This window comes from Elephas maximus, chromosome 5 (assembly GCF_024166365.1).
Source record: "Elephas maximus indicus isolate mEleMax1 chromosome 5, mEleMax1 primary haplotype, whole genome shotgun sequence".
Taxonomy (NCBI): domain Eukaryota; kingdom Metazoa; phylum Chordata; class Mammalia; order Proboscidea; family Elephantidae; genus Elephas; species Elephas maximus.
This window is the reverse complement of record NC_064823.1, coordinates 80,870,433-80,887,352: the sequence shown is the minus strand read 5'-3', so window position 1 is coordinate 80,887,352 and position 16,920 is coordinate 80,870,433. Positions and strand designations below refer to the sequence as shown.

General features: G+C 37.3%; 1 protein-coding gene across 1 annotated transcript in view; it reads right to left on the bottom strand.

Moving 5' to 3' along the window:
- CCDC158 (coiled-coil domain containing 158) overlaps nucleotides 1-16,920 on the bottom strand; it is a 74,474-nt gene that overhangs the window by 25,606 nt on the left and 31,948 nt on the right. Inside the window, exons 14-16 of the mRNA XM_049885986.1 lie at nucleotides 16,233-16,391; nucleotides 14,547-14,639; nucleotides 12,503-12,628 (exon numbers count right to left, since the gene is read on the bottom strand). Of these exons, the coding sequence (XP_049741943.1) occupies nucleotides 12,503-12,628; nucleotides 14,547-14,639; nucleotides 16,233-16,391 (378 nt within the window). The remainder of the gene's footprint in view (nucleotides 1-12,502; nucleotides 12,629-14,546; nucleotides 14,640-16,232; nucleotides 16,392-16,920) is intronic.

The following is a 16,920-nucleotide window of genomic DNA, read 5'->3' as shown; positions in this document are numbered from 1 at the left end:
GAGACAAAGATGGATAAAGCTAGGCTGTGTGCCCGGAAGGCCTACAGTGTAACCATTTTGCCTTCCTCCCGTGCTGGGTCAGGGATTCCCTCATGAAGCCACCTCCAGGGTTCCACTCCCACCCCTGCAAACCTTTTGTTCACGATCGCAGAGTCTGCTTTGCTCTCCAGGCCTGGCAAGACACCCAGGCTCAGGACTTCCTTCAAGGGCACTGGGAGCCTGGTCCCCGCGTACCTGGCACCACTGAGCTGGAGGCTTAAGGCCCAGTTTGGTTCACTTTGGGATGTCATTAAACTTGCAGGCATTTCTTTCAAACACCCTCTCTGATGCTTCTTTCTTTCCTCCCTTCCCACCTGTCATGGATTAAACTGTGTCCCCCCAAAATACACGTCAACTTGGTTAGGCCATGATTCTCAGTATTGTGTGTCTGTCCTCCATTTTGTGATTTTCCTACATGTTATAAATCATAATCTCTGCCTATGGTTAAAGAGGATTAGGGTGGAATGTAACACCCTTGCTCAGGTCACATCCCTGATCCAGTGTAGTTTCCCTGGGGTGTGACCTGTACCACTTTTTATCTCACAAGAGATAAAAGGAAAAGAAAGTGAGCAGAAAGTTGGTGACCTCATACCACCAAGGAAGCAGCACTGGGAGCCAAGTGCTTCCTCTGGACCCAGGGTTCCTGCATGGAGAAGCTCCTAGTCCAGGCGAAGATTGATGAGAAGGACCTTCCTCCAGAGCCAACAGAGAAAGCCTTCCCCTAGAGCTAAAGTCCTGATTTTGAACTTCTAGCCTACCAGACTGTGAGAAAATAAATTTCTCTTTGTTAAAGCCATCCACTTGTGGTATTTCTGTTATACCAGCACTAGATGACTAAGACACCACCCTACAGTAATTTTGAACTCCAGGGCCTCAGGCCTCATAGGAGCTAGGAACTCAGAACAGGTGTCTACTGGCTTGGTGCTGCCAGTGCATCAGCCTGGAGGCTGTGGCCACAGAGGGGGCCAGCCCCGCTGCAGCTGGACCTGGCGCTTCCACTAACAGGAGGGAGCAGAGGGCAAGCGGCAGTGCAGCCCAGCTTCCCGAGGAAGGGGACACTTCGCAGCTGTTGTTGCCATGCCTGTTGCCTCATTAATGCAAAAATGATAGTTGGATAGTAGATTTTTTACTATTGTCATAAATTTGAAATGTTGGAAAACAAGATTGCCAATAAGCAAGGATTAGGTGTAATTATTTTTCTTTGCAATCTACATTATTATTATTTTTAATTGAAGGAGAAGAAAACTTGACATAATTTTAACAAATGTTAACCATTTAACAGATAAATATTTGTGGAGCCATATATATATATATATCCTGCTTTATGTAAAGGGTTTTGTTACACGCTGAGGTATAGGACCTATCTCCAGATACCATGTGTATTTAGTTCAAATGAAGAAATCTGACGGCAGTCACAAAGGTCCCCTGAAGGTCGTGGAACCAAAACAGACAATGTAGAATAACTACAAACTCTGCTCTCACATATCGGTAAAGTTTAGGGAATTTGGCACCCTAGACTTACATGTGGAAAAAGACCTCAAGGAAATATTTAGTGTAAAAGAAGTCAAGTTGCAAAACAATACATATACTATAATTCCACTTATATTAAAAATCTACAGATGTGTGTATGTATTTAACTATATATATATATATATAAAATGTGCAAATGCATCATGTATAAATGCAAATGCTCAAAAGAAGGCTTGCGGGTTGACGGTGGTTAACTCCGAGGAGGGCGGTGAGACTGAGGACGGGGCAAAGGACACTTTCTACCTTTGTACTGTTGAAGTTTTATACTGAACACCTGTTTATGTTACTGACCAGTTGCTGCTGAGTTGATTCCAATTCATGGTGACCCAATGTCTGTCAGAGTGGAACTGTGCTCCATATGATTTTCAATAGCTGATTTTTTGGAAGAAGGTTGCCAGGCCTTTCTTTGGAGGCATCTCTGGGTAGAGCAGAACCTCCAACATTTCAGTTAGCAGCTGAATGCATTAACCATTTGCACTACCCATGGCTTCCTTATATATTAGTAATATATCCAAAATACAGGACAGTGGTTATTTCTTGTGAGAAGGTAAATGGGTGAGATGGCAAGAAGCACAGAGAAAAGATATCGGTAATGTTCTAGCTGTCAAGCTGGGCAGTGGGTTCACTTGTATTCAATATTATTTTAAACAAATAACCTTAATAAAGTTATGTAGAGATCAAAAATGGGAATTTGTCATAAACCAAGGATTATAACTAATCCAATTCTGTGCACCAATTCTGTGCAAGTTGAGTGAGTGGGCCAGAAGTTTTCTTCCTATCCCATTAAATACAAACACAGAAAGCGACAAAGGACACATAAATTATCTGGAAACACTTGTGCAACATGCTATAACATGGGATTAGAATCAAACAGACGAGAGTACTAATCTTGGCTCCTGTGCCTTACCAGCTCACAATGGCCCTCGGCAACTTTACCTCTGAGGGCCTGCTTCCTCATTTTAAAAATGGGGATAATACAATCTGTCTTGCTGGATTATTGTGAAGATTAGAAATAATGTATATAAAGAGACTGACCCATTGTTGTTGTTGTTGTCAGGTGTTGTCAAGTCAGTTTTGACTCATAGCGACCCTGTGTACAACAGAATGAAACACTGCCGGGTCCTGCCTCATTCTCACATTCATTGTTATGCTTGAGCCCATTGTTGCAGCCACTGTGTCAGTCCATCTTGTTGAGGGTCTTCCTCTTTTTCACTGACCCTCTACTTTACCAAGCATGATGTCCTACTCCAGGAACTGATCCCTCCTAATAACGTGTCCAAAATATTTGAGATGAAGTCTCACCATCCTTGCTTCTAAGGAGCATTCTGGCTGTACTTCTTCCAAGGTAGATTTTTTCATTTTTTTGGCAGTCCATGGTATATTCAACGTTCCTCACCATTGCCGTAAATCAAAGGTGTCAATTCTTTTTTCAGTCTTCCTTATTCACTGTCCAGCTTTCACATGCCTACAAGGCTATTGAAAACAGCATTGCTTGGGTCAGGCGCACCTTAGTCTTCAAGGTGACATCTTTGCTTTTCAACACTTTAAAGAGGTCCTTTGCAGCAGATTCGCCCAATGCAATGCATCCTTTGATTTCTTGACTGCTGCTTCCGTGGTTGTTGATTGTGGCTCCAAGTAAAATGAAATCTTTGATAACTTCAATTTTTTTCTCTGTTTATGATGATGTTGCTTATTGGTCCAGTTGTGAGGATTTTTGTTTTCTTTATGTTGAGATGTAATCCATACTGAAGGCTGTGGTCTTTGATCTTCATCAGAAAGTGCTTCAAGTCCTCTACACTTTGAGCAAGTAAGGCTGTGTCATCTGCATAACGCAGGTTGTTAATGAGTCTTCCTCCAATCCTGATGCCCCGTTCTTCTTCATATAGTCCAGCTTCTCAGATTATTTAAATCAATGACAGCCATTTTTTTTTATTAAGATGTAATTTATTTTGATGAAAAATAATAAATTTTGAATTTTCAACAACTTAATACAAGAGAATTCTTAGAGAGCCCAAGGCTGCAAGTGAAATTATACCATACAAGAGCATATGTCTGAAGAATTATTTGCCCAGTAGATGCTAGTTTATAGACAACAAATTTAATTTTTGAGGGGTCATTATGAAAACTTACTAATTTTTTCTGATTATATCTATTTTGTTCTGATTATACAGGTATCATTATGTTCATTTCTAAAAAATTAAAAATACGTGATTAAAAAAAAAAAAAAAACCCACCTGCCAGAAGACAAACACTGTTAACATTTGGATGTATTTCTCTCCTGTTTTTTTTTTTTTAATGTATGAATTTATAGAATGAGCTGAGAGGGCTGCTTCAGATTTGGAAGGCTTCAGTGAAGGAAGGGAGTTAGTTTCTTTTCCTTTTTTGCCTTAATCTTCTTCACTAGTTAACTGCTGCTTTGGGCCCTCCAGTGTTGGGGACAGAAGGGAGGAGGAGAGGCAGAGGAGGAAGAAGTAGCACTTGAGTGGTCCCTGGTGCAATGTCTGGAGATTTCAAAAGCAGGCAAACTGAAGGTCCTGGAGCAGCACAAACCATTTGGGCTCGGCTGGTAACCAAAAGGAAGGCTGGTGGCAGGAACCCACCCAGCAGCACTGTGGAAGAAACAGGCCTGGTGATCTGCTTCTGTAAAGAGTATAGCGAAGAAAACCCTAAGGAGCAGTTCTGCTCTGTAGCACATGGGGTCTCCTAAGTCACAAATCAACAACAGAAACAAAACCAACAACTAAAGTAGGCAAACTGGCCTTCTGGAAGTGTAAGAGCTCTCTACATATAGTACAGATACTAACCCTCTATGTGTTGGAAATGTTTTTCTAGTTTGTGGTTTCTTTTTATTTTGCTTAGGGTGGTTTTGTGACTCAAGAAATTTCATTTAGTTAGAACAATCAATCTTTCTTTTTAATGTTTGTACATCTTATAATACTTTTATTAATTCATTTTAATACTTTGTTGTTTAATTCACAAGTAAACTATTTTGGTTTCTAACATAAGCAAAATACACTTTTAAGTTAGGAAAATAGCTAGGAAAGAAACAATTGTAAAATACTATTTACAGATGACTCTTGTCAAGGTGGTAAAGAAGTAACTAACTATACATAAGCTATTCCTGAATCTCATCAAAGGATCTTGTTTTCCTTCACCCCAGTCCTTTGACTGGGATACACATTAAGGTTATTTTTAAGGGGCATATATTTGCAGGGTAAGGCTGCTGTAAATTTTGATTTGGGGAGAAGAATAGACGCTTATACTGTTGTTAAACTTAAGGTTTTTTGTGATTTGATTAGTTTCCTATTACATTTTGACTTTGAAACACTTTTATGTTAGATTTGTTTCCAAAATTACTCATGAATTATACATCTAACACAGTTCGACCTTCTTCAAATACTGTTCTCTCTAATGGCCTTGAGTCCATTACAGGCAAACTTATGAGTTATAATATCAGTGATATCTAGGGAGAGTGTGTGCTTCTCAACTGGTCCTATCTCCACCCTCCAAAGATAGAAGATAAATACAAAAGCTAAAAATAAATGCTTGCTCTCAGTCAGTTTGAATCAGACTATTCTATTTTCAGAATGTCTAACCAAATCCACATCTTATATTTGTATTCCTTTTAGAAGACGGTAACAAATGGAATATAAATACTAGGAAGAGACAGGAAACCAGATACACATTATAAAGTATTGCTAAAAATTCTGCCTACATCACAGGCACCTCAATGGCAAAGATCAAACACAACTAGTACAAATTACAGTGCATGTATATAGAACCTGATATATATATTATATATGTGTATAAAATAAATTATATCATCCTAGAAATATTTTATTTTTATATGCTATAATAGTCTTTATCTGAAATATTAATCTAAAATACTTCTGTCAGATTACTAATGACGTGTGTATGCATGTATATGTGTTTATACACATACACACCTATGCATGCATGTATATAAACATACACATACATACATACATACATACATACATACATATTCTAGGTGTTTGAGCTTGGGCCAAGTCCCATAATGTCACTTTTCTGATTTTCCTATTTTCTCACCCATAACACAAAGGGAATCAACTGGATAATTTTAGATACCTTTGAAGTTCAAAAACCATATGATCCTTATTCACAAAGACTGAATGAAATACACTATCAGTTGAGGTACAGTATCTATTTATTGCATTAATTATTTAAATTATGTTTTATAAACAGCATGTCAGCAGTATAGTGCAGAGGCAGTACAGTATAATGGTTAAGACCACAGGCTCTAGACTTAGAATGTCTGGGTTAAGTCTTGGCTCAACTCTGTTTTTGCTGTATGAGCTCTTTGTAAGTCATTTAGTTTCTCCAAGCCTCAGTTTCCTCATTTGTAAAATAGGTATAATAATAGCATTTACCTCATGTGGGTGGCTGTGGGGATTAAACAAAATAATCTACAGATAATACTTTTCACAGTGCCTGCCAGATAAGTGTTGAGTAAATCTCAGAATCATGGAACATGTGGTAAAAAGGTGAAATTTAAGGAAATGAAGGAGCAATGTAGAACAATGCACAAACAGTAATATTCTACTTCTAAACATGATAAAAAACAACATGATACTTGGCATTTATTTCTGCTCTATCTGAAACGCCACTAAAACAGCACTAAAGGAACTAATAAAGATAAATAGAGAAGAACAGAAAATATTAGATAAGCAAAGATAACAAAATTTTGGAAGATGCAAAGCAAATGGATAATTTGTAACTGACTTAGCAAAACAAATCAAGCTAAAACTTAAAGTACCTGCACAGAAGGTAGTCAACAAGAAGAAGCAAGCTGCTCTGCATCAGAGCATTCCAGAAAGGCTCAGAAACTGGAGGCTCATGTACTCCTGAAGGCCGGGATAAGGGAGAGGGCAGCAAAACGGGAGGAGTGGCTGAAACTCTATCAGAGAAACTGTTAGAATCTCATAGCCTCTCCCCACATAATTAGGTGATAATCCATTCTATTCCCCTGAGTGAATTTAGGGGCTTATTTTATAAGTGAAGTTGAACCAAAAACTATAGACTTCAAAGGGGACCTGCAATAGCTGGTCAAGGCTGCACACTGAAAACATGAGCATTAAGTGAGGCTGTAAGACAGACAAGCAGATATCCCAGATTCCTCTCCCCACTCAGCTCTCAAAGTACTGGAAGATGGATTTAGACCTACAAGTCGGGAACAAGAGAATTTCTCTTTAGGGGAACTGATAGGACCAAGAAAAAAAGACCTGTAGATAATTTTTGGATTCCTCCAAAAAAAAAAAAGCAGTCTTAATACCTAACCATCGACCAGATGACAAACCCTGTTAACCTGACATAGAGCTTGTAACCGGTTCTTTAAGGCCTAAATCTTAAAGTGCTGATGGAAAGGCTGGAACAGGAGAGAAAGACATCCAAAAAAAGAAGAAGAAAAAGTAGAAGATAAAAATAGAATTTGAAGAGGCATCAATAGTTTAGGTGACAGAGAAATCATAAATAAACAAACGAATTGAAGTTAACATCCTTAAACAGAAATGTATCCATGCTGTATCCATGAAAGAACAGAAAGCTTCATAAAAGGATAACTTAGAGAATAAAAAAAGAATCCCAGAAATTAAAAAAATATATAATAACAGAAAAAAAATTCAATAGAAGCTTAGAAGATAAATTTGGGATATTTCCAAAAGGTGGGAATAAAAGATGAAGAGATGGAAAACAGGAGTTACATGTAAAGAAGATTAGAAAATCAACCTAAAAGGTGATTTTAAAAGGTGACTCAGGGATTTCAGAAAGAGAACTGAGAAAATGGAGGGGAGAAAACTACCAAATAAACAATATCCATATTCTGAGAACTAAAGAACACAAGAGCCCACTCTTGGAATGGATAAAGAAATTGTGCTATGTTTATATAACAGAATACTAAACAGCATTAACTTTGAACAAATATAGCTATATACAACAACTGTGGATGAATCTCACAAACATATTGACAATAGAGACAGACACTAGAGAAGATGTGTTATATAATTGATTAATGTAAATTTCAAAAACAGTAAAACTAATTTGTGGGGTTAAAAGTCAGGATAATGGTTACCTCTGGGGAAAAAGAAGGAATAGTGATTGGGAGGGCATGATGAAGCTTCTGGGGTGCTGGCAATATTCTATTTCTTCACCTGGATGGTGGGTGTGTTAATTCAACTGTACACTTCACATGTGTGCACTGAAGAGTAAACAATGAATAATATAATAGTCTATTAAACAATAGAATAATAATATCAGTATTATTAGAAGTTGAATGTGGTTCTCTCTAGAGACTGGAACTTAGAGATGGGCAGAGGAAGGGCAGAAGACTACTGCTTTTTTTTTTTTTTAAAGACTTATAAAATCATTTTACCTTTAAAGCTATGTACATGTTGTTGTTAGGTGCCATTAAATAGATTTCAGCTCACAGCACCCTGTTGGCACAATGGTTAAGTGCTTGGCTGCTGACTGAAAGGTTGCTGTTTGAACCCACCCAGTGGCTCTTCAGGAGAAAGATCTGGCAATTTGCTCCTGTAAAGATTACAGCTTAGAAAATCTATGGGGGCACCTCTACTCTGTCACACGGGGTCACTTTGAATATGTAGATGTTATTGTGATAAAAATTAAACTGAAATCCTCTCCCAAAATAACCTAAACAAACAGGCAAACAACAACAAAAACTGAGTAGGAGTTAGGGGACCCAACAACTTCTAGTTCCAGATGTCTCTCTAACTACTTTGTGTGACCTTGGGCAAGTCAGTTAAATAAATTGTGCCTCATATTTTTCACCTGTAATGAGGGGTCTGGAATAGATGATTTCTAGGGTCATGTAGAAAGATCAGCTCTGAAATTCTATGACTTTTCATCATCCAAAAGCCACCCTAGTAGGTTTTGCTGGCTGTTTAATACACAGACTGTATTTGATAAAAAGAGTTACATTCATCACTGTAAAAGTACTAGTATATGTCTATTAAATTAAAATTTTTGTAATAATTCTAAAAATAAACTATATTTTCCAAATAGATTTTAAAGCATGCTTTACACAATTTCTCTTACTTAAAAATGTTTATAATATTATGCAATAAAAGTAATATACAATTTTTCTTTGTTTTGTTCACTGATGTGTTCCAAGTACCTAGAACACTGCCCTAACATGTAGTAGGTAATAAATATTTGTCAAATGGGTGAATGAATTCATTGTAGAACATTTGGAAAGTACAGAAATATTAAAAAATGGGAAAAAATTCACCTATATTCTTGAAGGAGCTACTGTTAATATTTGGGTATATTTCTTTTTAAAACTTCATGTGCCCAATTGAGATGCTCAGTTGAGATCATGTTTTATATAAAATATAAAATTTTATATTCTGCTTTTTTTACTGAACTTTATACTATTTTTAAAAATCCTTACTGATTAAAGTATTAACTATTTTGAAAACTCAGGAGGGAATATAATAAAGTAATACAGAGAAACAAAAATAAAAGAAATAAAATTCAAGGTTTAAATGTCAAAGAGCAAAAAAAAAAATTCCACACAGTAAACATGTTTTAGCAATAAATGACTTTTGACTACTTCCTGTATGCAACATAGTTTTCTTCTCCATAATGCTGAGGACACAAAGATTAAGAAAATATGACCTTTACCTTAACAATTTTACATTAGTTTCATGAATGTTAAAAACTGTATGCACGTGCAAGGTGAGAGTATTCCATTTCAACTTTTAATTTGATCTAAATAATTTTCATTTAAATGGTACAGGGATAATAACTACTATGCTACTGATGATCATGCTGTCATACATAAGACTTTTAACTAATGAAATTGATTTTCTTGTATGATTTGTGGAATAAGTCTTATTTCTTTAGAGTCAGAGCTTGAGCACTGATTGATTATGGGATTAATGATTCCATACATATCTATCTTCAGAAGAGACAAAGCCTGAATTTTATATTACCCATACATTTTTCCTGAAAGGTTAAACTACCACTGTTCTAAAGTTGCTAGCATTTCAACTAAAGGGAATAAAAATTATTTATGGTTAGTAAAATTTTTATGATTATAAATAATTTCACATATAGGTCATGAAAAACAATGTACACACTTATTTTGCCTTTGGCATTTTAAGTGATGCTTATTTTTTTTTTTTTTTTGCTTTGTAATCCTGAAATGTTTGTGATGGAAATAACCAAAGAATTAAATATAGGGCTAATAAATAATTATTGTTAACATTACTCCTACTGAATAGTTCATGTTTGTTTTTCCCAGAGAAAATAACAAACAGCAAAGGAAACATTTTCACTCATCTAAACTTCGTTGGATTTATAGGAAAATGTATAAATCTAATATCCAGTAATTGAAAATGCCATAATTACAGATACATTATTTTTTAATGAAATTCTTCCAATTTAAAATGACATACATATTATGTATGTCATTACTTACATATTATGTCATTTGCTTCATGGATTATAAAACTAATGCTATGGATTGAATTGTGTTCCTCCAAAAATGTGTTGTAAATCCTAACCTCTATGCCTGTGGTTATAATCCCATTTGGGAATGGGCTGTTTTTGTTATGTTGATGAGGCAGGAATAGTTTAGGGTATGTCTTTTTTTTTAAGTCAATCTCTTCTGAGATATAAAAGAGATTAAACAAGGGAGCAGAGAGAGATGGGTTAAGATAGATGCCAAGCTATAGGGACATCTCCAAGAAACCAGGAAGCATAAGCTGAAGAGATAAGGACCTTCCTCCAGAGCTGACAGAAAGAGAAAACCTTTCCCTATAGCTGTGCTCTGGATTTGGATTTCTAGCCTTCTAAACTATGAGAAAATAAATTTCTGTTTGTTAAAGCCACCTAATTGTGGTATTTTTGTTACAGGAGCACTAGATAACTAAAACAGAATCTGGTACCAGCAGAGTAGGGTGCTGCTCTAACAGATATCTAAAATGTAGAAGTGGTTTTGGAATTGGGTAATGGGTTGAAGCTGGAGGAGTTTTTAGCAGTAAAAGCCTAAATTGTCTTGAAAAGACTGCTGGTAAAATTATGGATGTCAAAGGTAATTCTGGTAACGCTCAGAAGAAAGTGAGAAGAGTTATAGAGAAATTTTCTGTTGTCTTAGAGAATACATACGGCACCAGCAGCAGAATGTTGCCAGAAATGTGGATGTTAAATGTGTTTCCGGTGAAGCTTTAAAAGAAAATGATGAACATGTGATTGGACAATGGAGGAAGGGTGATGTTTTTTATGCAGTGGCAAAGAATTTGTCTGAATTATGTCCAAATGTTTTGTGGAAAGTAAGGACATGTGTTCTAAAATGTTCACCAAAGACATGGCCACACAATCTTTTGTTAAAGATGGTAAGCCTGTGAGTGATGGATCTAACCAACTACCACAGTAGAAAACCCGTCAGTTAGACTGAAAGTCATAGAGAAAGAATAAAAGGAAATAATGCCGTCTGCCTCTTGGAATTCTACAGGCAAGAAACAGGCCAAAGGAGCTACATCTGTTGTCCTCCAAGAAAAGAAAAGGACCATTCTGGAGCAACGTGGAGATCAGCAGAACTGTTGGAAGGAGAACAGGAAGCCAGGCTTTCTTGGTTTCAAAGGGTGGGGCTATGGTCTCTGGGATCTCCAAGGGTGGGCCATAGCTTTCTGGGTTTCAAAGAGTTGGATCTTCACCAACTTGGTTCTAGAGTATTAGGTTGCCACTAAGGTGTGCCGGGGATAAAGCCATCACCCGAAGCTGAGGGGGTAGGGCTGCCACGCCCAAGGGGCAGAAGAACGGGGCCTGCTGAGGCTGAGGGATTGGGGTCACCACTCAGATGAACTAGGAGAACGGGCCCGCTTAAAGCCAAGGGGCCTCCATACAGAATCCAAACGGCATTACCAACACCCAGAGTCTGGAGGGCAGGGCCATTGCCCAGAGGGTCTCAGAGAACAGAGGATTATTTTCAAGCCTTGAGAGCTAATGTGATTTTTTCTGCTGGGTTTTGGACTTGCTTGGTACCCATTATCCCTGCTTTCCCTCCAATTTCTCCCATTTGTAAATGGGAATGTCTACCTTGTGCCTGTTCTACCCTTGTACTTTGGAAGCAGGTAACTTGAATTCTAGATTTCTCAGGTTCACTGATGAAGAGGAATATTGCTCCATGATGAAATACATCTAAAGTCTTATCCATATTTGATTTAGATAATTCAGAAGATGAGATTTTGGACTTGGAGTTGATTTAGGACTTTTGGGATGATGTGATGGGGTAAACGTGTTTTGCATGTAGGAAGAATATGAATTTTAGGGGGCTGGAGGATAGAATGTTATGGATTAAACTGTGTCACCCAAAAGTATGTGTTGTAAATTCTAACATCTATGCCTGTATGGAAACCCTGGTGGCATAGTGGTTAAGTGCCATGGCTGCTAACCAAAGGATCAGCAGTTCAAATCTACCAGGCGCTCCTTGGAAATTCTACGGGGCTGTTCTACCCTGTCCTATAGGGTCGCTATGAGTCAGAATCTACTCGATGGCACTAGGGTTTATGCCTGTATAATCCCATTTGGAAGTGGGTTATGTTTGTTATGTTAATGAGGAAGGGTTAGTATGAGGTGTGTGTTGAGTCAATCTCTTTTGAGATGCAAAAGAGATTAAACAAGCAAGCAAAAGAAGCAGAGATAGGGAAGACAGATGCCAAGACACATGGAGAAAATGGGAAGCAGAAGCTGAAGAGACAAGGACCTTCCTCTATAGCCAACAGAGAGAGAAATCCTTCCCTGGGAACTGGTGCTCTGGATTTGGACTTCTAGCCTCCTATACTGTGAGAAAATAAATTTGTTTGTTAAAGCCACCCAACTATGATATTTCTGTTACAGCAGCACTAGATAACTAAGACATCTAGTTACTTACATGTGACAGGAAGCTGCCTGTAGACTGGGAAGATGGTACATTAGAATGAGAACGAGCAGCAGATGATGGCTGTAGAAGACGTGGTTTCACAGAAGAATTTGAAGTGTATCCAGGGCCCTGAAGTTCCTGGAAAACAATATAGATGTGAGGAAAATAATTTCCAACTTATAAATACAAAGAATTGTGATATAAATACATACTTTTTTGAGCATCATTTCAGTCTTACATGTTGAGCTTACACATAGTTAAGTATTAAGCAAGATGATTCCAGATGTCCAAGTTACTCTGAAGACTAAGCATGCGCTTAGGTAGATGCATTCACACTTCTGACTGATAAAGCATTCCAGACGTGAAGACATACCTAGGATGCTGTTATACTGGTTTCTAACTTCTGACAAAAGACTCCGTGCTAGTTCTGGCATACTACTGAGAAAGATTCTCTCCATCTATCGAGTGCTCTTGTCTATGAAAGTGTCCATTATTGAGGCTTTAAAGTATGTCTACAACTCTAAAATATACTTCTGGAAAGTAGACATATATTTTAGTGGGAAATGTACTACTCTTAAAAAACACATTTTTTTTTTTGGTTGTTGTTGCAATCTGCGTATTCTCTTGTTAGAGCAGTTTGTGAAGTGCTTTGCACATTGCTTGGTACATAGTAGGCATTCAATGAACATTTGTTGACTATATATAGTTTTCACAATTAGTTTAGGGCTGTATAATATTCTTTCAATTTAACATCTCTTAATTTTTAAGACAAATTCCATAGTATTGAACATTTTGGGTTCTTTTTTTTTTTTGCTGTTTCGTTTTGTTTTTTTACACTTATGGAAAGTACTAGGGTGAACATGTTTGAGAATATATATTTGTGGGTCAGATGAATGTCATTTTGTTGAAATTGTTAGGAGTGGATTGAGAAACAAAGGGTATGAGCATCCTTATGGTTCTTGCTACATACTGCTGAATTTTCTTTCTAGTTCCAAAAGTGCAGGAACTGGGGAGAGCTTCATATTCTCAAGTGACTCCAGCAAAGACTAGAAGCCTACAGCTAGCTACTGGTATCACCATAGCCGTTGAAAATGGCAAGACAGACATTGTCACATTCTTTCCTTTCATGAATAATTAAAAAAGGAAACCTTGTGCTAGAAATTAGCTTACAGCATCCAATGATTGAATTATTACATGAATGACCAGAGACTAGTTAGATAATAAAGGTAAACCCAGAGTTTGCATTCTTTCCCAGAATCTGAGAGTAGCATTTTGTAACATGGATTTACTATTCTGTTTTTAGCCTCTCTTTAAAATATCAAAGAGAAGGACCAGGAGTCACAATGAGTTAATATACCGGACTTTCAAATCCAGAGACACAGTTTCAAAATCTCCCTAGTTGAAAGTAAATATGAGTTTTCTAGCTTCTAGTGGGTATTTCATTCACCCTCAAATTTGACAATTTGACAGGATGATCCCAGAATCTTCTTTTTTGTTGTGCCCTGAGGCCTGGAAGCCCATATGAGGTGAGGCAGGTGCCATAACTGAGCTGAGGGAAGAGATGGCCTTGTCTCCCACCCCTCTCACCACACACCTCTGGGGATTCTGATCTACTGTTCAATATTTCCCCTTCAAGAGAGACTGAGTTATACAGTTGTTCAAGAGAAACAGGAAATTAAAAAAAAAAAAATAAAAAAAAACACATATTTTTGTCTGTCACGCAGATTAGATCACTTTTGCCATTCCCCAAACAAGCCAAACATGCTCTTGCTTTGGGCCTTTGCACTTGCTTGACCCCTGTGCATGGAATATTCTTCCCTCAGATATCTCCAAAGCAGGTCTTTTCATATTTCACTCTCATATCACAAGCTAACGATAAAGCTTAGTGCTTCAATATGTAACAATGTTCATATAAATTTTATAACTGCTAGTATCAGACAGCATTGAAAGCAGACTTGAATGCATTTAAGGTACATGAAGAAAATGTAAAAGTATATCAGAGAAAGGCATTTTTTTGCTTAAATTACTATTATAAAAAGCAAACAAACAAACTTACTTTTACATCCAAAGTGTGTTGAAGTTTTAGACGCACAGATTCTTGCTCCTGGCGCTGTATTATATCTTGACATTCTGCAAACTGCAAAGATGCCTACAATCAAGCAACCACATGTGGTTTATCACTGATTCTTTGTCTTTTTTTATTAACCTATAAATGCAGAGCTGTCATCTCTTTGAGGAAACTTCTCCCACTCTTGGCCCACTGTATTGCAACGACCTATTTATTTATCTGTTTTATTCAGTAAACAGAGAGCAACTGGGGCCATGTCTTTATCCTCCGTATCTCCAGCATATATATGCCTACCACTTGATATGTGGAGGGCACTCAAAAGAATGAATGAATTAAGGATGAGATGAGCAAACATATAAAAGTTTATATAAAAATCACCACAACTGGAATTCATTAAGTCAGTCAATGTATCAGGATGAAGAAGCAAGCTGGCATAGGTGAGACGACAGATTGTTTTATCTAAGCAGGAAGGCTCTGATTGCTTACGAATCACAAGGACTGACTTTGGTAGATTTTTAGGCTTCCAGAGTTTTTAGGTGAAAGGAAGGGAGATTGATTCCTCTATAGTAAATGGCAATGACAAATAATACACTGTCATTCAGCCTTCTCATTCTTTAAGCTGTGTTCTCTGCCTGTACTTTCTGGACTCACGCAAAGTGCCAAACATGAGCGTTAGTTTATCATTTTATTAATATTATTAATAGACTGTATTCCACCTAGTCCCCAAGTCATTTGTTGGTGGTAAGTTAGGTACTCATGGAGGCATATGTACTTATTCAGGCCACTAAGGATATTAGGAACATCTAATATCTTATATCTGACTGTTTGTGTGACCCTGTGCAGTAGGATGAATTGCAGCCCCAAAAAGATATGTCCAAGCCCTAACGCCTAGCACTTGTGAACATGTCCTTATTTGAAAAAAGGGTCTTTGCAGATATAATTAAGTTAAAGATCTCGAGATGAGATTGTCCTGGATTAACTGGGTGAGTCCTAGATCCAATGATGTGTGTCTTTATAGAGACAGGAGGGGAGAAGGCAATGTAAAGAAGAAGACAGAGATTGGAATGATGTGTCCACAAGCCAAGGATTGCCAAAGATTGCTAGCAGCCAGCAGAACTAGGAGAGAGGCATGGAACAGATTCTCCCTCACAGCCTTCAGGAGAAATCAATCCTGTCAACACCTTGATTTCAGACTTCTGTGAGAGAATAAGTTTCTGTTGTGTTTAAGCCATCTAGTTGGGGTAATTTGTTAAGGCAGCCCTAGGAAATTAACACATCTTATTAGACTAAACTGGTGGTGCAGTGGTTAAGAGCTCGGCTGCTAACCAAAATGTTGGCAGTTCCTACCCACCAGTCGCTCCTTGGAAGCCCTGCAGGGCAGTTCTACTCTGTCCTATGGAGTCGCTATGAGTTGGAATCGACTCTATGGCAACGGATTTGGTTGGTATTAGGCTGAAAAAGATAATTTTGCAAAAAGCACACATTATGATTATGTTTTTAAGGCTCAGAGGAGCCTTCTCTATAAGATATAGTCTTTCTTTGTGCTAGGTGATTAGAAAACAATACAAATTAGCAGACTTAGTTGCTACTGACACAGGACTTACATTCAGAACAACTCTATGTAGTTAATAATATTTAGTTGGTAACTACTTTATATATTTAGTGAATAGCTACCTTATCAAGAGCAACTTCCATATTAGCAACCTTTTCTTTCAAACGGCGTTCCTGAGATCTAAGGACATCCAGTTCCCCGGCCATCTTGTTTTTTTCTGTCGCAACAGTATTCAATTCCTGGCTTAGTTTATTCTTCTCTTCTTTTAGGAAATGCTTCTCCTTCAATTACAGAGGTGAAAATATCAGAAATAATCTGCTGATATAAAAATGCTGAGATGTAGAGATAGAAAAGTTTTATTTAAAGAACTCTGAACTAAAAAATTTAATCCACATGCCATTTAACCGCTTTTGAGTTGGAGTTGAGAACCATCAGAACTGTGTTACTATGTACTTTCTCTTATTTTCATCACTACTAGTATTATTACTTCTTTCTAGGCTTAATAAATATTTGATGAAATCCACAAAATACATAATAACTTTGTTGTCATGAAAGAGATAGTATTATTGTGAATTGGGCCGAGTTACTGGCTGGATGGCAACAGGTACAGGTAATCACATAGCAAATTTTATTGAAACTTGTTTAAAATGACAGAAAAGATTTAAAGATGATGTACTTGTTTAAAGCTTTTGGGGATTTTTATTTTATTTCAAGGTTGAATATTCATTTCACAAATATCAATTATAGATTCTGTGACATAAAGACAAGGCACACAGTTCTTGCCCTCAAGTAACTTGCGGTCCAGTGATG